General features: G+C 38.6%; 1 protein-coding gene across 7 annotated transcripts in view; it reads right to left on the bottom strand.

Annotated features, from left to right (window-relative positions):
- Positions 1-22,830, bottom strand: part of LOC128743780 (neurogenic protein mastermind) — a 53,535-nt gene that overhangs the window by 21,434 nt on the left and 9,271 nt on the right. For 5 of the 7 annotated variants that reach the window (XM_053840441.1, XM_053840446.1, XM_053840447.1 and 2 more), the window contains exon 2: positions 2,888-3,641. In XM_053840441.1, coding sequence (XP_053696416.1) covers positions 2,888-3,001 — 114 coding nt within the window. In that variant the 5' untranslated portion in view covers positions 3,002-3,641. Of the gene's footprint in view, positions 1-2,887; positions 3,642-16,332; positions 16,424-21,520; positions 21,710-22,830 lie in introns of those variants that run through there. The other 2 variants (XM_053840442.1, XM_053840444.1) reach the window with 2 other exon arrangements.

Below are 22,830 nucleotides of genomic sequence, written 5' to 3'. Positions count from 1 at the left end.
TTCGCATCTCGACTTGGAAAGACTATTAGAGTCAATAGGATCATAGCACCAGCTTGGAAATTGTCTTGTATTCTAACAGCTGGTTGCGAAGTTTGTCATATAAGAACAGAAGGTCAAGTACCGAAAGCGGAATGTAGCACCAACGGTTCGCTTTGCTTTGCGCTATAACGGACCAATTTTTTACTTGGCGACTCGATAACTTACAAGAATTCAATTATGCAGACTCACCAATCAATCATAGACTTCAAGGCGACGTACAGTTCAGTCAAGCGAAAGGAGTTAACCCGGATTAAGCTTGAACATGTGTGAGATATCAGATTTGTTTCTGACGTTAGCAAGGTTTTGAAACAAGGCAATGGACGATATTGATATTGTCAGTGTTAATCAGGCTTATACGCATCTAAAGGAGAAAGCTACGAGGAAAGTGCTTATCATAAACTCTGCCAAAACGAGGCTGATAAAGAGCAAGGGCTGCAGCAGTAATAGATGAAAATACTTTTGAAGTGGTCGATGAAACTGTCTGACTGGTACATAACATTACTATTTTGATTAAAGTAGAGAAGCGTTTGGTGCGAAGAATGTTAGACTGGATAAAACTGGGAAAATTTCAATATGAGACTAAAAATAGGGTAAGGAACGAGTTAAGCAGTGTCACCTATTTTAATCAGTTGAACATAAATGAGCCGAAAATGCACTTTTTTATTCATATTTCCAAAATCTTTTGATAGGATCATCTTCACAAATCACTTAACTATACATTTGATTCACACAAACACAAGACAAGTTTCCGACAAGAAATATGATGAATTAAAAATTGTTGTCCAAAAACGTACATTTTTCAGCTGCTGGAGGCAATCGCCACCGCGCTACTAACGAATCCATCACATTTTTCAGCACTGATTACAACCACTCTAAAAGTTAAGCACTCAATTGTCACATACCATATTATTCACTCTCTTTTTTTCTATTATCTAAGGCTTTGTCACTACCCGAAAGTTTTATTATTTTCTAACAAAACTTAAAACAAATTCTGAATTGACGGAACCTGTTCACCAGTAGCAGCAGCTGCAGCACAACTGATGAACTATCGTGTTGCCAAGACACTGTGTCGGTTCTGGAAATAAGAATTTTAAGTTTGAAATTAACTGAAACCTCCTATGGTGAAAACGTGGTTCAATACTTTCAAGAGAAATGTATGTTCATAATTAATTTTTCTTTATTAAAAACAACACAAAAGACAGCTTTTTCAATAATTTTCGAAGATTTTCTCAGTGATTTAATGAAGCAACGATGTGTTTCAATGTTATTTGCTTTGACAACACTGTTGTGAGTCGGATCGTTTGTACTGCTATGTTTACCTCTTTTGTTCTCCCACCATCCTTATGAACAGCGAGTGAGACGTCAAACTCGCAGTTTCCCATAAGAACACTAGAGAATAAGAGACGACGAATACCGTTTGCCGAACGGTGCGGTGAGTGTATGCCCCGATAAACAATTTAGACAGATGGCATTTTACGCATCTATGCCAATACGCTATGCCGATTAGTAGGTCGTGGATAGGAACGCGAACTTACTGAATAGGGGGAAAAGTTCGAGGGATTTTTTAAGGGGACGTAAACAAATTCAGATTTCAGGATTGCTTAAAAAAGCACCTTGCGGGTGAAAATGGGTTCGGTCTGTTCAAAATTAGTTCCGCCGCTCCATTTTTTAAAGCGAAAAATCAAAAGTTTAGCTCAACAATAGTGTCTTCCAATGGTAACAACTTGAAGAACTAAAGATAGCAAGAAGATTGGTATGCTGATATCCCCCACTTAGACTGCTTAAAACTAGTTCTTTACCCTATATTGGGTAGTTTAGTGGCAGTGGGACTCCAACCCACAATTTCTCGGTTGGTACCCGAGTGCTTTAGGCAATTAAACTATACCACACCCATGTATTAGTTAGTCACAAATCTAGTTTTTGTCTCTAAAGTCTAACCATTCCATTTACATTAGTTCATTTCTGTCAAACGACAACGATGTGAAGCGTGAAGTTAAAAGGGTAAAACAAGGGAGCTGCAGTATTGCAACAAGGGATCTACAGATTGTTTAGCTGCCTAACTTCTAGTAGTCCACAATTTCCTGCGAAACTCGCACTTTTTAAGACGCTAATTCTTCCGGTGGTGCTCTACTAATCACGATTGATCTCACGATCAATTCTTGACTGCCAATTAGAACAAGTGTATAATAACGCGCATGTTGTGAGACGACTAAAACACGGTAGACTATGATGGGCTGGTCACGTATCGAGAATGTCAGATGATGACCAGTGAAAGCAATATTCAGTAAAGAGCCCGAAAGACTCTGAGGCAGACACCTTACTCATTGTTGTTGACGAGGATACTCGAACAACGGGTGTAAGGAAAGCTTGGAAGATGGTTACCTTAGAGCTTAGACTAACAAATGTGGATGAAGACAGACGTATACTATATTGGATCGTTGATCGGATTTTTTCCGAAAAAATAAAGTTCAGTGAGTAAACAAAAAAAGTAATTAATAATTTTGGGGACATGAACCAATTTCAGAATTCGGTTCTACAGACTTTACGCTTATTCCACAGGAAGTTAATGAAAAACGACTGTATGCATATAACTATTCCAGTGCGGCGCGGAACAAACTCGACGTCATAAAATCCCGGCCCTGTAAAAACACTATTTTTAAGCTTTGTGTACTTTATACTCGGAAACTAGTTAACGTATTGGAAAAAACTTTTTATCTGTTTTCTTGGAACAAGTTTGGAAAGGATTTAAAATTTTTGAGGAAATGGGTTGAAATAAGTTAAAAAATTGAGTTTGTTAAAAATCTAGTTTACGGGTTTTCTACGAGTTTTAGAAAATAAAACAACTTACTTGATAGCCACACGTACACGGATAGAAGTGAAGGTCATCCACCTCCAGCGGTTCCATGCACAGGGGGCACTCGACCTGCTCCTCATCGCCGCTGCTATTGTTCATCACATTCATGATGAAGCCGGAGGACACACCGAAACTTAATGCGCTTATTTCCTCCGCGTAGCCTGCAAGTTTCCTTATCGACACTGAATTGCACACGAACGTGGAAAAGCGATCGATCCGGTCACTTGGATAACTCCAGGGAAAGAGATGCAACAGTAAAGTTGTGTTGGATGCGGCACGTAAAAAAACTTTGGCTTATTCTGAATCTATGACAACTGTACAAACAACGTCAAACTGATGCAAACAGCTGGCACCAGGAAATGACACTTGACACAGCACAATTCGCCGCTTTCGGAGCCAGCGAACGGGTCTCTCTTCACTTATCGATTTATCGCTTTTACTTGGCTTGTCACTAACAGGTGGGCATGCACCAGCGATCGCCACCTGTGACAGTGGGATTTGGTCTCTCTTCTCTTTTGGCAAACTGAAACGAATCCACAGAATTTTCTTCTTTCTTAGCTATCACACTGACGAGAATACTGAACGGGTTGCACTCTTCGTTTGCAACTGCTGGTGTACGCTTGGCGTATCCCAACAGGCTTCGGGATGATGCTTGAATCCGGAAAGTCTTTTAGTTGTCAGTTCCACTCTGTTCTGTGCCGATGGTACAGAATTACCGGTGCTTCCGCAAGTTTTTCTTATGGGCGATCTAAAAGAAAGGATATACAAATTATTATTTTTATCAAAAATACAAAAACACAGCCTCAATGTAAGTAGCTTGAAAGAATTGATTACCCTAACTGTTTTGCCCAAATGTCAAAAAATCGTGCATAGTTCAGGGATTTAATGCAATTGTATGATTGGATTAACGTATAAAATGCCGCTCGAGCCTCAAATGCTCAAGTACAGATGAGAATTTGACCAGCAAGAACAAAAATAATAACAACTTGCGCAAAATATAACTGTTATTATATGATTAGATAAGTAATCATTCAGTCAGCGCAATACTATGTACAAAAAATAGCCCGAATTGTGTTCCAATCATTGCTGACGTTCTTCGTTTAAGTTCAACAACATTAGCCCACCAGTTGCATCAGCTTATTGTGTGTAAGAAAATTGTTACGTCAATATGCAACGCACAAGGGCAAGCTCTTCTACGTAAAGTGAAATCACGCAAGCCGAATCGCAGGCAAAATGCAAATTTAAAGCATTAATTTTTACGTTCATACCTACGATACAACAGTTGCAGTCATTAATCGTCTAACGAGCAACAACAAAATGATTTTCTTTGTTTATGGAATAACCCACATGACACCCGCAACGATAAACTTTGACATTAGCGGGGGCTTCGCCGATGTTATTCACAGAGTAAGTAATATCAATAAGATCAAATTTCAAACATCCTTCACTCTTCGTTCTGCTCTCAGCCCTATACAGACTGCGGGAATGTGAAAGACCCAACGTATTATTACCCTTATTACTAAAATTTCTGCCGCAATGAAGTATGATATGAAGATAACCCCCGATTGGATGCGAGACGTTCTATTTGCGTTGTAACATTAACTAATGTTTTTGGAGTTTGTTTAAATTTTAAAAGGTAACATAGAGTTCTATTATAAGGGCCGAATCAAACGGAAGGACCGCATTATGCAAGTCGAGATGTCGATGTAGATTGATTAGGGCGAAATTCATACACGCAACATTTCCTATATGTTTTTGACATTTTCATCCCTAGTAACTCTTCATAGTACAAAAAATTCACAAAGAAACTATACAATAAATATTGAAAAAAAAAGAACCGTAATTAATTAAGACAATTATTAAAATATATTGTTCTCTTCTTCAGTACACAAAGTACAGGATCTTGTTTTGGCAAACATAACACAATCTCTGTCGGTTTGATGACGACAGCTTGTAGAGAAATAATGAATGATGATGACGACCGCACCGTGAGCAAGTGTATACAGTTATGAGAAAACTGAAAAGTGGAAAAAAGAGTTCACGCTAGCGGACCGACCGCTCTTTCGTTGGCGGGGGAGGATCCGAACATCTTCAAATGTCAATGACTACGTCGTTGTACATACGTATGCATGACCATATAAGCAATTCCACCGGTGTGCGCTTTCCGCTCGAAATGGGTTACACGATTTAATGAAATCGGAAGAGACCTGGACGTCTGTTTTTAAACAAGAGCCCACTTTACTTACTTCTTTGGTCAGTCATGCACTATTTAGTTATGATGAATTGTTCTATATAAGGCTAAAATGGGAATTATCAAATTCAGCTGACACAGTGCTAGTACATAACTCGAAGGATTAGCTGATAAGTAACAAATCATTAAAAAAATTATTTCAACTGGTTCTCCTGCAGGATATACTACTATTACCAAAGCCTGTTTTATTGTTTATATTTTTTGCCTCATTGATTTATCAAACTAGGCTTGTTAAGCAAGCTAGTTAAAAGATTTTATTATATTTTAATCCCCGGATGATTGTGGAAAAAAATTCAGCCAGTAAAAATCTGGATAGACTGCGACGATCGACCACACAGCAAACGAAGCACAAACGGGCAAACGATGCCCGGTCTAGCGGTAAAATTAAAACAATTATATCTATCTATATACCTACGACTATCATTTTTTTCCTACCCGTGGCACTGGTCAGTATCGACGGTTTCTGCACAATCAAGATTTAGCACCGAGTAGCTCATTAGAAGCGCGAGCTACACGACTGAAAGTCACAGCCGCTTGTTCCGCTTGCCGAGCAAACGCCCTTGAACTTTTTGCTGCGTTGAAATATTTACATTTTATATCACAGTTTCTTGCAAAATGCGTTGAATAATTGGGTTATTCAATGGATTTTCGCTATGAAAAAAGTTTATATGTCCTGGTGGTGGTCGAATTACCCAACGTTAATGTTGGCAGTTCCGTGGTCGACCGAACCGCCCGTTTCAGGTTGAATAGGTTTGTTTTATTTTTAGACAACGCTACTCCGTTGCACCTTTGGCGTAAGCGATTGAGGCCGCTGTGGAAATGTGCAACCAAAATCAGCTGTTAAAGCGTACAACATTTCTTTGCCTTTATTATCTTTGACGTAATTCCTCGTCGCAAAATACCCAATAACAAAATTTAAAAAATCATTACGCAAGTTCAAGATTCTGCAGTCTTTTTTTCTCTAGCCTAGAAATTAAACTTTATTCTATTTTGATTACATTGTTAATCTCTATGCTTGAGCTTTCGGCGTATTTCGCACATTATCATTCTCGAGGTTTTTTACTTCGTCATTTGAATGCAATTCGCGAATTTAGAGTGGTGCGATTGCTGTAGAAGCTAGAATTCAAGGCCGATCAGATCAGTATCTTCCTTCGCAAAAAATCGAACCACGTCGCTTCTTCTAATAAGCGCGCATACAATGAAGCATACTGGAACGCGTTGTAAGCTTCCGTTCCGGAAAAAAATATCTGACACTCAACCGCTGGTGTACAACACAATGAAACATTTTCACGTAAAAAACACATCGAAGCACACGCATCGTCAATCATCACGTACAAGTTCAGTTTCATTTGAAACCCGCTATGACTAAAGTTTTGTATTAGATATGAAGTGTAGGTCTGATTCCAGTCGCCTTTCACTTTTGTCGAAGCATGTTTTCATATCAACAAACGTTTCTAGTGTACATACCTACTTCCATTCGGTGCAATACTACTAAACTTATTCGGCGGTGCGTCGAATATACTAAATGCGCTTTAATGCTTTGAGTGTGTGTCGCCTGAAGCATTCACTCACATTAATCAGTAAACAAGTCGAAATACTGAGAGCCCCATGAAAAGTTTGATTCTACTATTTCAGATCTCGAATGCCTGATTCGCAATTCGATTTAGTGCGTTGTTCGAACATGGTCTATGGGTTAGAAAACTACTATTTCAGTCCAATAAAATACACAACTACGAGTCTACTATAAATTGCTGATAAACGATAACTTGTTAAAATATCTATATGTAGCATTAACTGTGAAATATAAATTTTTGATTTATTAGTTTGTTACATGTTAAGTCCACAAAAGCAAGAGCAACGAAAAATTGATAGGTTTTGAGCGCTAATAACTCAGCAATTTCCTGATCGATTTTTATTATTTTTAGACTAACCGATCGTACAAACTTTTACGCATCCACTCCAATATAGTAAACTATTGATTTCTAAGTGCACGGTATTTGAAAATTACCAAAATGTCATACCACGTTTCATTTCTAGCATCAGTATAATCACTTATTAGTGCGGCTGTAGACATACGAGCACTTGATAAGGAGTAAATTAGCTTTTCTCGCATTTGAACATTCAGTTGAAACCTTCTTTAGAATCGTTTTCGGTACAATTTTTCAACCTTCCAAACACGGACGACAAAACTGTACACGGTCTGACTACTGTGTAACAATTTTCGTGCATTGGCGGCTCTGCAGCATAGATGCCATTTTCACAGATTTTTTCACACGCATAAATTTGGGATCCTATCATTTCCTCTGCAATATTTAATTTTTCTAGTGTATTTTTTTCTGTAATATACATAGTTTATGAAGTATTTTAATTATCAGACATATTGGTAGAAACAGAACTCACAGGAACTGACATAATTGGTGGGTCCTAAATTTATGCGTGTGAAAAAATCTGTGATTCTGGAGGTCGCAGCAAACTACGCATGCGGATGGACGCGAAAAAATTTACTGTCACGTTTTTCATAGATTTTCGAACAAATTTTTGCGGATATTTTACGGAAGTTACGGAAGAAAACAAGTTTGATAGTGTCGTGTTTAGGAAATATTAAATTCAAGTGAATTTCGATGTGAATGTCTATGCTGTAAAACTTCCGAATATTCAGCGGCTTTTGCGAAACCGGACAGAAGTGAAAATTATATTGAAATATGTACCTTCTCCATACTTGAAGTTGCTATCTGGAACTAACACTTTGAGGATCTGTTGCCGATATTTTTTGGAAAATGTGCCGTCGTGAACTTCCAGAAGAATTGAATACCTGTCAATGTTACCCATTGAATCGAGATTCGTCGTTTTATCCATAGTATTCCGGAAATATTTAAGGACATGGCCGATTCAACTGACATCGATTGGCAATGTAACCTGAGTACCAGATTTGAAATCGGGTGAGGACGTTCCTTATATTTATTTATTCTTTATATATCCTATCGCGAAATCAAAGGGCAATGTATGGCAAGTTTGGAGTTTTCGATTCTTCGAACATCTTGTTTCGAAGATTCTTGAACCCGTTATTCTACGACAATTTTTATGTAACGCTGACGGCGAATTTCGTACAGTAACATCAAGCTATATATTCTAAAATACTTAATTATTTACTTTTAAGTTGCTGATGTATTTTATATATTTTCAGTGAGCGAAATAAGGCGCTTTAACCTTGGCCAATAGCAGCCTGGCTTTTGGTCTAAATGCCATAAGTTCATCCCCAAGGGCCTGGAGTATCACCTAACCTTTATTATCAAAGATACTCCCAACGAAACAAATTTACAGTTAATCAGAAACGGTTGGTACGAGACGTCCCTGTTTCTTCTTCCCCTGTTGATTTTGAAATGTATCTAAGTATGAATAACTTATTCACACAAGGACAATCTACAAGACTCTTATTAGACCGGTAGTCCTCTACGGCCATGAGACATGGACTATGCTCGTGGAGGACCAACGCGCCCTTAATGTTTTCGAACGGAAGGTGTTGCGCACCATCTACGGCGGAGTGCAGATGGAAGACGGAACGTGGAGGAGGCGAATGAACCATGAATTGCATCAGCTGCTTAGGGAGCCACCCATCGCTCACACCGCAAAAATCGGTCGCCTGCGATGGGCTGGGCATGTCGTGAGGATGTCGAACGATTGCCCGGTTAAAAAAGTTCTCAATAACGATCCGACTGGAACGAGACGGCGGGGCGCGCAGCGAGCAAGATGGATCGATCAAGTGGAAGGCGACCTGCGGACCCTACGTAGACTACGTGGCTGGCGAATTACGACCATGGACCGAGTGGAATGGAGACGACTTCTTCGTACAGCAGAGGAAACCACGGCCTGATTAAGTAAGTTATTCACACAAGATTTATTTTTAGTTCTTATAATCGTCTGTGCGGCGACACGTCACAGTTGGCCTGACCGATTAAACATTTGCAATACAGTGGTAACCCGATTTTGTCACTCCCCGATTTTGTCACCCTCGATTTTGTCACGTTTTTGACCCGATTTTGTCACGTTTTTTACCCGATTTTGTCACGTTTTTGATTTATCAAAAGCTTAGTTTGAAAATCATTTTGAAACATGTCAAATGTATTAAAACACTGTGAAAAGAACTGTGTTGATTATCGTGGAGTTTCCACAAAAGTTGTTTCTTATCTCCACAACTATAATAGCTAGAAGGTCACTTTCTTTGACAAAGTTCTTTATAATCATCTTCTCAAAAATTTTGTAGAACATTGTTTTGCTCTATCTCTTACTGCTTGAAAAATAAATTTTCTATCTTACTTTTAGGGGGGTTAATCAAAGAATCGTTCATACCAAAAGAAAGAGCTTTTTGCGCTATGAAATTTCTATGAACATAGTTAACCACTATAATCAACCATTTCGGCGCAATTAAAAAACGCGTGTTTTCATACCTGGGGGACTGCTGTGAACAGGTGACAAATGTCCACAGAGAGGTAGATGGAAGTGCGAAATGTCCTAAAAGTGATCAGAATGAAATATAAGTAGTTCGTTCTAAGTAATCTGCAAAAAAATAGAAATTGAAAAAATACCCGATTTTGTCACTGTTCCGTTTTTGTCACCCCTAATTTCATCATGGGGGTGACAAAATCGGGTCATTACTGTATATCTATGATATTTTGCCAATGTTAATACAGACAAGAAAATAATTTGAAATATTTCTGTGATTAGAAATAATTAAAATTATTTCCAGGAATCCTTTATTGTGGCTGTGTTGGTATGAATAAGAATAAGAATAAAAATAAGAATAAGAAAAAGTCTGTGATTCTGGCATCTATGCTCTGCAGCTCAGGAAACAGGATAGAACATATTCGGACGGGCGGGAAAAACTAGGTAATTGGGAAGTCTTCACCCCCGTACCAAATGCACCATGTACACAACGCTGATAAGATCCATAGTCCTCTAAGGGCACGAACAATGTGGACAATACTTGACGAGGACTTGACAGCACCAGCCATTTTTTAATGTCCTGTGCTTAGGACCATCTATGGGGGTATACGTGAGAACGGTGGATGGAGGAGAAGGATGAACCACGAGCTGCAGCAGCTTTTCGTCGACCCCAGTATCCAGAAAGTTGCTATAGCTGAAATCAATGGTCATGGTTGAATAATGCGCACCAGAACTACCACGAAGTTCCACAGCCTCTTATTCAGCAACTCCTATCTCTACCTCCTCGTGGTACCATTTGGGATACGTTCCTTCGTGGAAATCGGACAACCGGTGGAAACAAGGGTCGAATGCGGACAGAGAGTGGGGGCAATCATGCGAAGGGAAGGTTCTTATGATGGTTAGAGACGCCTCCCCCCACTAAGTGGGGGGGCTCCCATACAAATCTATACCTATAAAAATGGATTTCTGTCTGTATGCCCGTATGTTCCTTACAGAATCGAAAACTAATGAACCGATCGACATTAAAATTTGCATGTAGGGGTTTTTGGGGCCAGGGAAGGTTCTTATGATGGTAAAAGACTCCTCACCCACTAAGAGGGAGGACTCCCATACAAATGAAGCACAAATTTCTGCATGACTAGAGAACTAATCGAGCAAATGGAATCAAATTTGGCATGTGGGTGTTTTTGAAGGCAGGATTTTTTTCCATAGTAAATTGAGACCCTTAACCTCTTTTAAGAAGGGGGTCTTCCATACAAATGAAATACAAATTTCCTCATAACTCGAGAACTAATCAATCAAAAGGAACCAAATTTGGCATGTGGGGGTTTTTGGAGCCAAAAATTTTTCCTATGGTCTACTGAGATCTCTCCCTTCTCTAAGAGGGGGGCTCCCATACAAATGAAACAAATTTCTGCATAACTCGAGAATTAACCAAATGGAACCAAATTTGGCATGTGGGGGATTTTAAAGGCATGAATTTATTTTATGATGGTTTGAGACCCCTCACCCCTGTGGTAGTAGGGGCGGACTCTCATACAGATGAAACAGAAATTTTTGCGTAACTTAAAAACTAATCGAATTCGAGAAATTTTAGACTTCCATAAAACATTTTTTTCCATGTGTGGACTCATTACTGCGACCAGTATAGTTGATCTATTGTAATATCGCCCGGGTGTTTGTTGTATGACCTGCACTGCATTTCATTTTGCTATAATCGCTATTGAATGAGCGATATGCTTATTAAATTGTATGCGTGCTTGCGTGTATTGGGGTTTACCCTTTCTTCAACTTGATCTACTCTACCCACATATTACTCGCTGCCAGCGCTATCCCATACTATAGCCGTCCCTGGCGAGAACTCATACGTACCTCTTACCAGTACACTTAACTATAGGAGGGACATTTGCACTGTCAAGAGGCTTCAGAGGGTAAATATAGAATTCAGCACGAAGGAAGGGTAAATGGAGGGGCCTGAGAATAAACCCATGCTAAAGTCACTTGACATCGAATGGCTTGATTCTACTAAGATTCGAATCCACGACCACTCGCTTGTCAAAGCAGACTCGGTAACCTTGCGACTACGGAGCCCCCCCTTCCATAAAACATTAGTCAATAACCACCAGAAACTACCTATTGTAACACTAGATGATTCAGAGCGAGACGGCCGCAGGCCACGAGTGTTGTCAGCGACTTGCCGTCGGAAGTGCTGGCTACTGCGGGGGGTAGCACCCAGGATTTGTATATAAAACAGTTTCATTATTGGAAATTCGAAGTTTGTCGGGTCAGCTAGTCTAAAAATATATAACGTCGAGTATGAGGGTTACTCAAAAGTTGCTGAATCTCAATAAGAGAGATCCCAGCATGCTTAATATATAAAATATATAACGTCGAGGATGAGAGTTACTCAAAAGTCGCTGAGTCTCAATAAGAGAGATCTCAGCAAGCTTACCGGTCTTACGACAGAACATGGTCCGAGTAAATATCATCTTCGGAATCTCGGTTTCGTATAAGATGATATTTAACCTCGAAACACAAATAGTACGCAGACTGCAGTATAAAGGGGAGAACTGGTTGGCGTCGCATTTCTATATTTTAAGCGTCAAACAAACATTATTTAAACAACAACGGAATACGACGCTTTACTTTACCAGCAAACTCGTCGCTGAATTTCAACTACGAACTGAAAACTTTTCGTTCAATTCACCTATTGAACCAAATTAAAGAATAACCACCTTACTGCGACGCACGCATACGGTGGCAAATAGGCTTATAATTTTGCAGAACGCCACAAGCGATGAAGATGAACGAGTTAATGAGACAGTAATGCTCCCGCGCTTTCGAGTAGAAGCCGTTTCACATTCTCTTTTTATCTCCTTCGTACCAACACATTGTTCCTGGTGCTAATTCAGTATCAAGAATCAACACCAGGAATAATGTGTTGGTTTGCGTTCATTGAGATCTCTAAAGCAACGTTCAAACGGTTCAAACGTCATGTTGAACGTTTTGCTCATCAGCTTCGTAACTAAACTATATTTGTATTGCATATGCGTTGGTGCAAACAAAATCATGAACGAGTGATGAAAATAATTTTATCGGGATGAATTTTGTTGCCTATCCTATGAACAGGTTGAACATGCGGACGAGTCGCTGAACTTAATAAGTAAACGATAGAACGTAACCATAAAATATATTGCTTTTCCAACAATATTTTTCAAACAATTTTTGTTCTCATCCATAACTGTGCCAGATCACCCGGTAGCATCGGCTACCCGGTTCCAGTACACCTAGTATCCCAATCAGTGCTCCATCTATCCATCCATTGACAGCCCAGAACGAAGGCGAATATAAAACGCATTCGGCCCATACAGTTCTATCACTGGTAGTAATCTTTTATCTGTCATCTCATGGACATTATTACTGAGCTGCTGACAGTGTTTGTCTCTCTCAATTTTCTACCTTTCAACACAATTCATTCATGCATTGCAGTGCTGAATGATTGCTCGTCTAACCTGTCACTCAATTTTCTTGCACTTGACTAATGCTTTAGGTCTCAAAGGTTTTAAACTACCTGCTATTTAAATCAACCAAAACTTGGTTGAAGAAAATTAATTAAAGCTTCGGAACAATGTTTACGTTTATTGTAGTTTTTTTGCAGTGGTCGGCAGTTCAAAATGAATGAATTATTCATATTAGATTTCATTTGCTATTGTCGAGAATGCATGAATGTAAAGTATAACACGAACATGAACGCAAGTGATTCACTCGAATCTTCGTTTTCAGATTGGAAATGATGAGTTCATTTCATCTGTATTGCATACATTGAATGACATTCCTAAGCACTGATCCCAACGATTAGTTCATTCATAACTAACATAACAATTCGTTTTTCTCAATGCTCATGAACATGAACATGTCATTCTCAATGCAATGAACTCTGAACCTTATTTTTCATTAAAATTACCTGTTTGTGTACCTATGGCTTTAAAAACAAATTATTTTAGGTAACTTTTGACAAAATGTCAACCAGACAAAGTTTACATTTGTTTAGAGATATTTACCGATAAATTTACTGTTGAACGAATTTTTTTCAGTAAACTTCAATATGAATTAAAATGTACATTTCAAAGGTCTGTACTTTAAAAGCTACTGTATTTAACTGTATTAACTTCGTGTCACAAAAAAAGTCGCTCTTATCAAAGACCAAGTGACTCCGTTGAAACACATTCTTTATGATGTTGTATTTGACGTATTATAAGACTCGGGATGTTTTAAATACCTTTTCTAGAATTTTTAGAAAAATTTCCAGAAGTTATCGCTGACTTTTCACACTGATATAGTTGAAAATGTAAAAAAAATACACTGTAATTGCTACATTTTCTGATTAGAAGCGTAATGATGTTTCTAATTAAAGTAATAAAATGAATAAAATGTCATTCGAAATAAACGAACTCAACGTTCTGGTTTCAATGGTTTGACAGCATAAAACATTACATCTGGTTTGCCGCAGATGCGTAGTGCCCATCGTCGGTCACATAGGTGCAATTCACAACGTAAATTCCTTCATTCCACGATATTCTGCTGTTCATTGTGAAAGAGCTTTCTGACTTTAAAACTGGATATAGGAGATTGAGGCCGCTGCGCCGCGGCCTCCTGGCATAGCAGAGTAGGACGGGAGAAACAATGAAAAAACATCCAAACTGGTTCGTCGGATCGCAACATGTTCCATACAGTGAAAAAACATACTCGATCATAAAAATACTGACTATGTGTATAACTATGTTGATGAAAACCGAAGAAAGGCAACCCGATCTTTTGATGGTGGTTGTGGTGCTGGTTTGTGAGTGTCGTGACCTGGCGTCGTATGCCATTTAAACCCGTTCTCTTTTGAGCCATCTCTTGTGGTTGTAATACCTTGAGACCTTTTAGACAGAGTCAGTATACTTTTTTTGCCTATCCCCACATCCCGTTTGAGGAAGAGAGTAATGTCGAACTGCTGCAAACAAGTTTAGTTTGGATATTTTGGTTATACTTTGGTTTTCAGTTCAGGGAAAATCAGCTGATCGGATACAACACTAGCGCACAAAAGATTGAAACGGTAAATCTGTTTGCAAACAGGCCAGGCTGCCATGTATCGAACATAGAATGACCAAAACCGTATGCAATGAGGACGATAGCAAATACGCAACAATCAAAATATGCGTAACTGCGAGTTTATTTTATAATTCTAACATTTAATGGAGAACTGGTTTCCTATATCATACGACAATATACTATTAGGATGATTAAAATAAACATTTTTTTCGCCAAATTTTTGACGCTTTCCGTCAAATGTCTTAAATTCGGACAGCCAATGTATGGATAAAAAGAAACCACATAGGTCAACAAACTTTCACACTGATCGCCACACTTTGGCATGTACGTCGTCAAGGTGTCCGCGTTCGCATATTCATCCTTCCATCCATCCATCCACTCATTATTACTCGCAGTGCGTCGTTCAAGTACACATGCCACCTTCGTCAGCATTACCTATTCATTCTTTTCACAATATTTCTACTGGCCAGTGCTGAACTAACACAAATCGTGTTTAACTGCTGTTAGCTAATGTCACCAATGCGCAGCTTGGTTTAGGTTTTTTTTTCTTTGTTTGATAACGTAACATGACGCATAACTAAAGCGAGTAGCACCTGGGCAGCGACGTACCGTATGATTCGTAATAATTCATTGAACAGTACAGCCTAATCATCGCTCGATACAATTGAAATGATTGCTCAAAATTACGAAACAAAAGTAATTATTACGTATTAAAAGATTTCCGCAAATTCCACGGCATTTCCTGATTTATTAGAGATTTTCATGCTATCGATGCCCAAATTTCTAAATTAATTTTCGGCTACTGGTTGTATTGCTGTGCTATCAGTTTTGCTCGATGGTTCATAATTGCTCGAGGTTTAGGGGTAAGGGAAGTAAACGTTCTCTACTTTTCTAAACAAGAAAAATAGAAATTTAGATACGAAGGGTTTTCGAGCGCTGAGATGGTTTTTATGGTATCAGTTTTACTCTACTGGAATAGTTGGGATGGGAGAAGGCTACCTTATCGAGCGGAAAAATAGAAATTTGTATAAAAAGTTTTCGAAATGAGTAGTTTTGCAATGCGCGAAAAAATGAAAGGGTACGATGAACACGGCGAGTTTATCTGTAAGTTCAGTTTTGATTCATTGCGATTGCTGAGTAATTACGTCTCGAAAAACGGTTTTGACTGTTTTTAGATGTTAATCTTTCAAGCTATTTCCCACCGAATTGGCCAAAATCATAAAGTTATCAATTGAAAATTAGCTGTTTGCGAGAAAAAAGTAAATAATTATGCTTAAATCATGACACCAAGAATTCTTTTTCTGTTGAACATGTGCCCAGAGTAATTAAACAATGTTGCTCCGAATGCATGCCCATGCTATGGTATACTTTTTGCGTTGTTAGATTCAGAATACTTTTCTGCATCGCCAAAAGTGATAACGTCGCCATAAAAACAATTTATTCCTGTTACGGGCTATACAGTTAGACGATAATACCGCTTTCAGTACGTGCCTCGATTGTAAGACAAAAATTGAATTGAAGACCACTGAAAAACACTGTTAGCTGCAACAGAATCGCGTCAAGTTTTAATTCGCTAACGACAACACGACGCAGAAGCATTTATCCTTCCGCAATGTTAATACATGCTGCCAGTTCGATCGTGAAATTTACTTACATATATTAGGTTAATTTTCTTCAAACAGAACAGAAATCACTAAAGTCAGAAGTTATTCTAACGAACGAACAGTTGACAGTGCAAGTGTTATTGCAATGGAAAAATACCATTTGAAATACTTGGATAACTTCAATTGGAACACTCAGGAAAAGCCACGTACTTTATGTAGACCTCGCGTTATACTTCACCAATGAACTGATAGCGGGAGCGACCCAAGCGCTTTTATCGCCAATGATTTATGATAAGATTGGCAGTTCTTAGCAAAGTACCCCACGAACAATTCGACCGCCACGCCATTGCAACTTTCCCAGCAAACAAAATTCTCTGTCGATATGTGAACAGGTCTGTCAATGCCATCGAAAATGTCTATGAAATGTAGTAATCAATTATTGGATAACGCGATATAAATCAGTAATTATAACTGCAAAAATGTATTGGAATAATTAAAATTAAATTAAATCGAAGTAGTCAATAAATTACTTTCAACTCTCGGGACAATGCACTTTCGTTAAGTAACTGGTGCATGGAGAAAAACTAGCTATATGTATTACACGTCATTCAATGTCGTTTTCAGATAGGTAAATTGAGACTACAACGATATCGACAAAAGGAAGTGGAGCACCTTATTGTTACGGGCCACCCTCATCCCCTAGACGATCCGGTTCTGTTGCTTCGAAAATGCAAAGAAAATGCATATTACGTGTGAATCGATATTGTTGACACAGCTGATACCGGCAATGACACAAAAATAAAAGAGAGAGGGGAGCTTCGAGAGATATCCGAATGATGGCAAATATGTGATGGTGATAACGTTTTCACCTTACTCTTTTATTAGGACAAATTACCAAATTGGTTTCTACCACACACTAGGATCGTTATATTCGCATTCAGTGGTGCAGTTGCCTAATAAATGATAACGAAAATTCTTATTATTTAGACCAAGGTCGCAGACTGAAGGGTATATTATCTGCACATGGACAATTTTCGAAGAAAAAAAATTATTCAACCTTATGTTTTCCTCTTCACTTGTAATGAAGTCAGCCATGGCCATGCGGATGGAATCTATACCTATAAAAATGGATTTCTGTCTGTCTGTCTGTCCGTATGTTCCTTATAGAATCGATAAACTGACTGACAAAATTAGGTGCCGGTCTTACCCTGATACTGATTTCCAGTGTTGCAAACCCGCACTCGTGGTGTCTAATTTTCTCACACGCGCGTTTTTGTTATAACATTGTTATAACGAACACGCCATCATGAGCATCTCCTTAGGACTCTCGCTCTTATTTTTTCATGCCCTGCGACAAGTTTTTGCGAGTGTGTATTCAACCACTGTATTCGGTCACTGTCGCCACCTTCGCTCGTAATTGCAATCTGAGCAGCTGACACCGATCACTCGCGAGGATTAAGTGAGGGCGTAAGGTGAACGAAAAAGAAAAAAATGCAAAATATGTATCCATATATCCTAGTATTCCGCTAGCCAGCACAGGCTGTTGGCTTCTCACGAGTTGTTGGCTTTGTAAGTGGGCGTGCAGAAAGACACTTTGAGGTTATGCGCTCGCTAGTAACTAGGTAGTAGGATGTTTGCCCGCAGCATCGGCGGTTTATCGTACGCTTGCGTCAGTTGCGTAAGCGTTGGATGCTGCTTATATTCGCTCGCATGAGACTGGGCATACTTTACTTCTCCCTCGATTTGCTACATTGCCGATTTCACCCGCAAAGTTTTAGGCGCCGTCTATTACACGCACTGCATGTAATATCCCTTAATTTAAAAAAACACATAGACAGAAAACTGAAATTTAAATTCGATCTATAGCAATCGGACGTTCATTTGTATGGCATATAATCGAAAGCCGGCGACGCCGGCCAAAAAAAGAATATTACTGCGCCTGCGCCACTGGTAATCTGACCGGCGCACACATCTGATGTTGGGGTTTTTGAGAGGCAAGAATTTTTTTCCTCTGTTTTGGAAAGGGAGGCTCCCATACAAATGAAATACAAATTTCCTCATAACTCCAGAGCTAATCAAGCCAATGGAACCAAATTTGGCATGTGGGTGTTTTTGGAGGCAATTTTTTTTCTATGGTAAATTGAGACCCCTCCCTTCTTTAGGAGAGGAATAATGACCCCTCCCCTCTTCAAGATAGGGGTGGGGCTCCTATACAAATGAAATACAAATTTCCTCTTAACTCGAGAACTAATCAAGCAAATGGAACCAACTTTGGCATGTGAAGCTTTTGGAGTCAAGAATGTTTTTCTATGGTGAATTAGGACTCCTCCCCGCTTTAGGAGGGGGCTCCTATACAAATGAAACACAAATTTCCTCATAACTCAAGAACTAATCAACCAAATAGAACCAAATTTGGCATATGGGGAATTTTCGAGCCAAAAATTTTGATTCAAGGCGAGACGACCGCAGGCCACGAGTGTTGTCAGCGACCTGCCGTCGGAAGCGCTGGCCACTGCGGGGGGTAGCACCCAGGATTTATGTACAGTACAGTTTCATTTTTAGCAATACAAAGTTTGTCGGGTCAACTAGTGATAAATAAAAGAAAGATGTTTTTACAGTATTCCTAGAATGCAACAAGGCGTGATTTAATTTTTCGCACTTTCCCCTTCACGGCATGTTCAACTCTAGGGATACTAATGATACGTTTAGTTTCTTTACCTTCTTCTACCGCTCCCTCCGTCTATTGGAAAAAAGGCTGTAAAAATGTTTAGCTTTTGAATGGAAATTCCAGACCAACATCCAGGTAAAACGCACATAAAAACTGTTTGGCTCTAACAGTCACTCCTAGTTAAGATTTGAATATACAACGACAGGTTTGTTAGACAGAAGAAATAACTTTGTTTTAGAATTATTAGAAATGGAATTTTTGATTGTGTATGGACATTAACTGCGACCAATATTTTGATCTATTACGATATCGTCCAGGTGTTTTTCGGTATCCCGCTGTAGCTTCCGCGGTAGCTGCTCAAAGATGATTATTGGCGAAACCGACTACCCTAGAATTTTATCGCAGCTGAACTTTCATGCGGTGCAAAGTAACCTCCGATCTACTGGTTTGCTGCAGCTTCCTGCATCTTGCTTAGAGTAGAAGACTAATTCGACTTTCGCAGACCGTCGCATAAATTTCTACAGAAATTATTAGTGCGTAGATCATAGAATTTTATAACTCGACTAATGAAACACTCACTAAGACAAATCGGCAGATGAATTTTAAATATACAAATACATACAAATATGTTAAACATTCCTCTGGCATGCAAATCACCTTAATTTAATCAAACTTGACACGCGACTATGAAACATCGAACCGCGAAACTCGATCAAAGTGTTTTTGATTTACTACAAAATTGCTTTCCATTAACGTTAGCGAATCAATGCGCTGAAATTTCAATGTCATATCATTCAATCTGTTACGATGCATTCGAAAAAACAAATGTTTGCTAAATACCGGGAAACCGGTTAATAATTTTAATTGGAAGAGAACTGAAGTTTAATTATGTATCATTCAAAATTGTTCCTATGCCATCATTGATTAATCAAGACTGACCCTACATTCTCGTTATTTGAAACAAATTCTTGTTCGTTTGACAGGTTAAAGGGAATTAAAAACAATCAGTACATTTTGAACAAATTGCCAAAATTCCATTCAAATATTGGTACTGACTGGATTAATTTTAAACACTGGTAAAAATCAATACCAAAGATTCGTAACCATAAACTTGAACTGGGTTTGTTTTAAAGTACTTTAATAAATTTTTGCTCACTAAACACAGAAAGAAAACCACTGGGCCGGAATTTTTTTAACAATATTTTACATTTAGCATATCCTAAGCTACTTTAAAATGATAAATTTGAAAATATCTCGGTTTTTCTCAATCACTTAGGTACAGTTTTCTTGCAAATGATACAATTTTGATGAAAAAAATAATATTTTTCACTCTTTTTGTGAAATTTTTATCTTTTAGGAACAAGATGAGAAGTACTTGAAAACAGCAAGGTATACTTTTGATTACCCTGATAGTAACCACTTGTTAAGAGCATTATTAAAACATTTATTTTTCTAGAAGGTAGACAGCAAAAATTGTAACCATCACTCCGATTGTTGGAAATATTATCGATTGAAAGACATATTGATGGATACGATACATGCAATGGCAGAAACGGCATTATCTTTCGTTGGAAACTAACATGCAACTGACACATCCGGTTGTGATTCGTAATTTTAGCTGTTGCGATTGGCTGTTGGCATGCACTTTGTCTCAGGTCAAGTAAAGAAAACTTTAACCAGATGGAGTATGAATTCGATTGTACGTATGATTCATGTCGTCACCGCAAAATAGTTTGCTTATTATATCCAATCCAGAACCGAATATATTTGTGAGTCACTTTCAAACATATGTGCAATTCCTTTTCCGGACAAAGAAAAAAATTAAATTGTATAACTCGACCCGATCACATTGCATTCCATCAACTAGCATAACACATTTTTGCGTTGTCCAGAAATCAATTCACACGGCAGGTACGAATTCGTTCATACGCAAAATCGTCACTCCCAACCCCACCGTAAACGTAATCCTACCGAATATCGCTTGTTTATTGACTTAGGTGTGCGAAAAATAAAACAGTTATCACTTTCGCACAAGCACAAAGGCAAACTTTTACACACGCACACACTCACAGCACAAGTTATGCCATCAGCTGCGCGGAGGTTGGACGTTTCACGGGAAAGAAAATTGACAGACTTCGGTATCGTTGTACTGCTCATTTTTCGCGACTGCTTGTTCTTCTCCTTCTTCAGCTTAGTTGCTGTACACAGCACAATGAAAAAAAAGTGAGAAAACCTCCATCAATGGTACTTTGTGGTCTGGGCTGTTCATTGAACAGATCTTCCCTTGCTAGTCTACACCTGTATTTCATTGTTCACTATCAAACATTAATTTTTCGATGCGAGCAGACAATTTCTATTTTTCCATACTTTGCATGAACCGACGTTTGTTGATTATAACATATTATCCACTAAATTTTTATGAAAATATATACACTGTGAATCATCATTCGGATTCATTTACGCAACACTTAACTGCAATATTTATAAATTGTTTTATATCATTTAGCCGATTATATTTTATATATAATAACGAAAAGCATATATTTGTTTTGGGTTGCTTGAAGGTTTACCTAAATGTTGAATTTTTCCATTCAGCAACCAATTTTACACCGAGACGAACAACGATCGCAAATCGCTATGCATACCGACTTTACTCGAAAGTTCCCAAAGACTGAACATTTTTTACGCGACCTACCAATTCATACAACCATGCAAGCCCCGCGGTTGCCAGTTAGTTCGCTAGTAGCTCTTATTCACAGCCTGGTAACTGTTATACAATTTGCTATTTGCAAACATCGAACTCCAGTTTTCCACCTGACTTTTCTATGTCCGAAAAGTATTGGTTTGGAAATCGACAGAATAACGTCTTTAAATGGAGGGGGAAGTTCTGCATGCTCGGTCACTTAATGTCTTCGGATAAAACTCAGTAAATACCGACTTTAATACATCTAGATAGCAATTCTAGACTAAGTAAGTATATTTGAAATTTGTTTGTTACAAAATAGTATATTTTGTATACAAAGTATACTTAGTCTACTATATATTTCGCTGATTACTTTACCATCCAGTCATAGGGGACAAGTTGGTGTCCGGCTGTAGAGAACACGGCACAGTTTCAAGAAACTAAGTTTTCAGTGCAAAATCTTGTATTTTCAAGTCCAAATCAAATTGTTTCGGAAAAACAACTTTATCAAGAATTTGTTAACCTCAAGACGTCAAAACTGGAACAGCATGAAATCTTGCATTTTACTATCTTCTACTCTTTTCGAATATTTTTTGTCAATTTTTGTTTTTAGGAAATCTCGCGTAACTTTTCAAAAGGACATAAGTAACAATGAGAGATTCTATTCGTGCCTCTTCTCTTTCACCTCCCACGGTAATGCAAATGCACTTCAAAACACCAGCTTTGCATGAATCAGTTGCTAGTGTCATTATCTAGCTAAACGTGGGAAAATTTTTTGTTGGAATGCATTCATGTCGCCGTACTAATCAGAAGAGAGGGTCGCCAAAGAGAGTCTCTCAATGTTACTTAGGTCCTTTTGAAAAGTTACACGAGAAATGTTGGAGTGAAGTGTCCGGACTTGGAGGCTTTCGGTCATAGAGGACTTCTTTCGAAGGTAAGGCACTTTTAGAATATAGCAGCTGCAGCTGTATTAACTTTCCTTTTTTTTTCCTTTTTTTCGGGTTATCCAACTGGTCGCTTAATAGCGTATAAAACTCTGCGCTGGGCCCTTTTGTGTTGTCAACAAAGTGTCAGGGAGACCTCAAACATCAATTCTACCTGACGAGACAGGCACTGGCGCCCACTAAAACACAGGTAGAGCCCCAAGCATAGCCGTCACGCCTATACCCGCAGGCGGAGGCGTTTCGGCCCTGCGCG

This window comes from Sabethes cyaneus, chromosome 3, assembly GCF_943734655.1.
Source record: "Sabethes cyaneus chromosome 3, idSabCyanKW18_F2, whole genome shotgun sequence".
In the NCBI taxonomy this organism is placed as follows: Eukaryota; Metazoa; Arthropoda; class Insecta; order Diptera; family Culicidae; genus Sabethes; species Sabethes cyaneus.
This window is presented reverse-complemented; position numbering and strand designations above follow the sequence as displayed.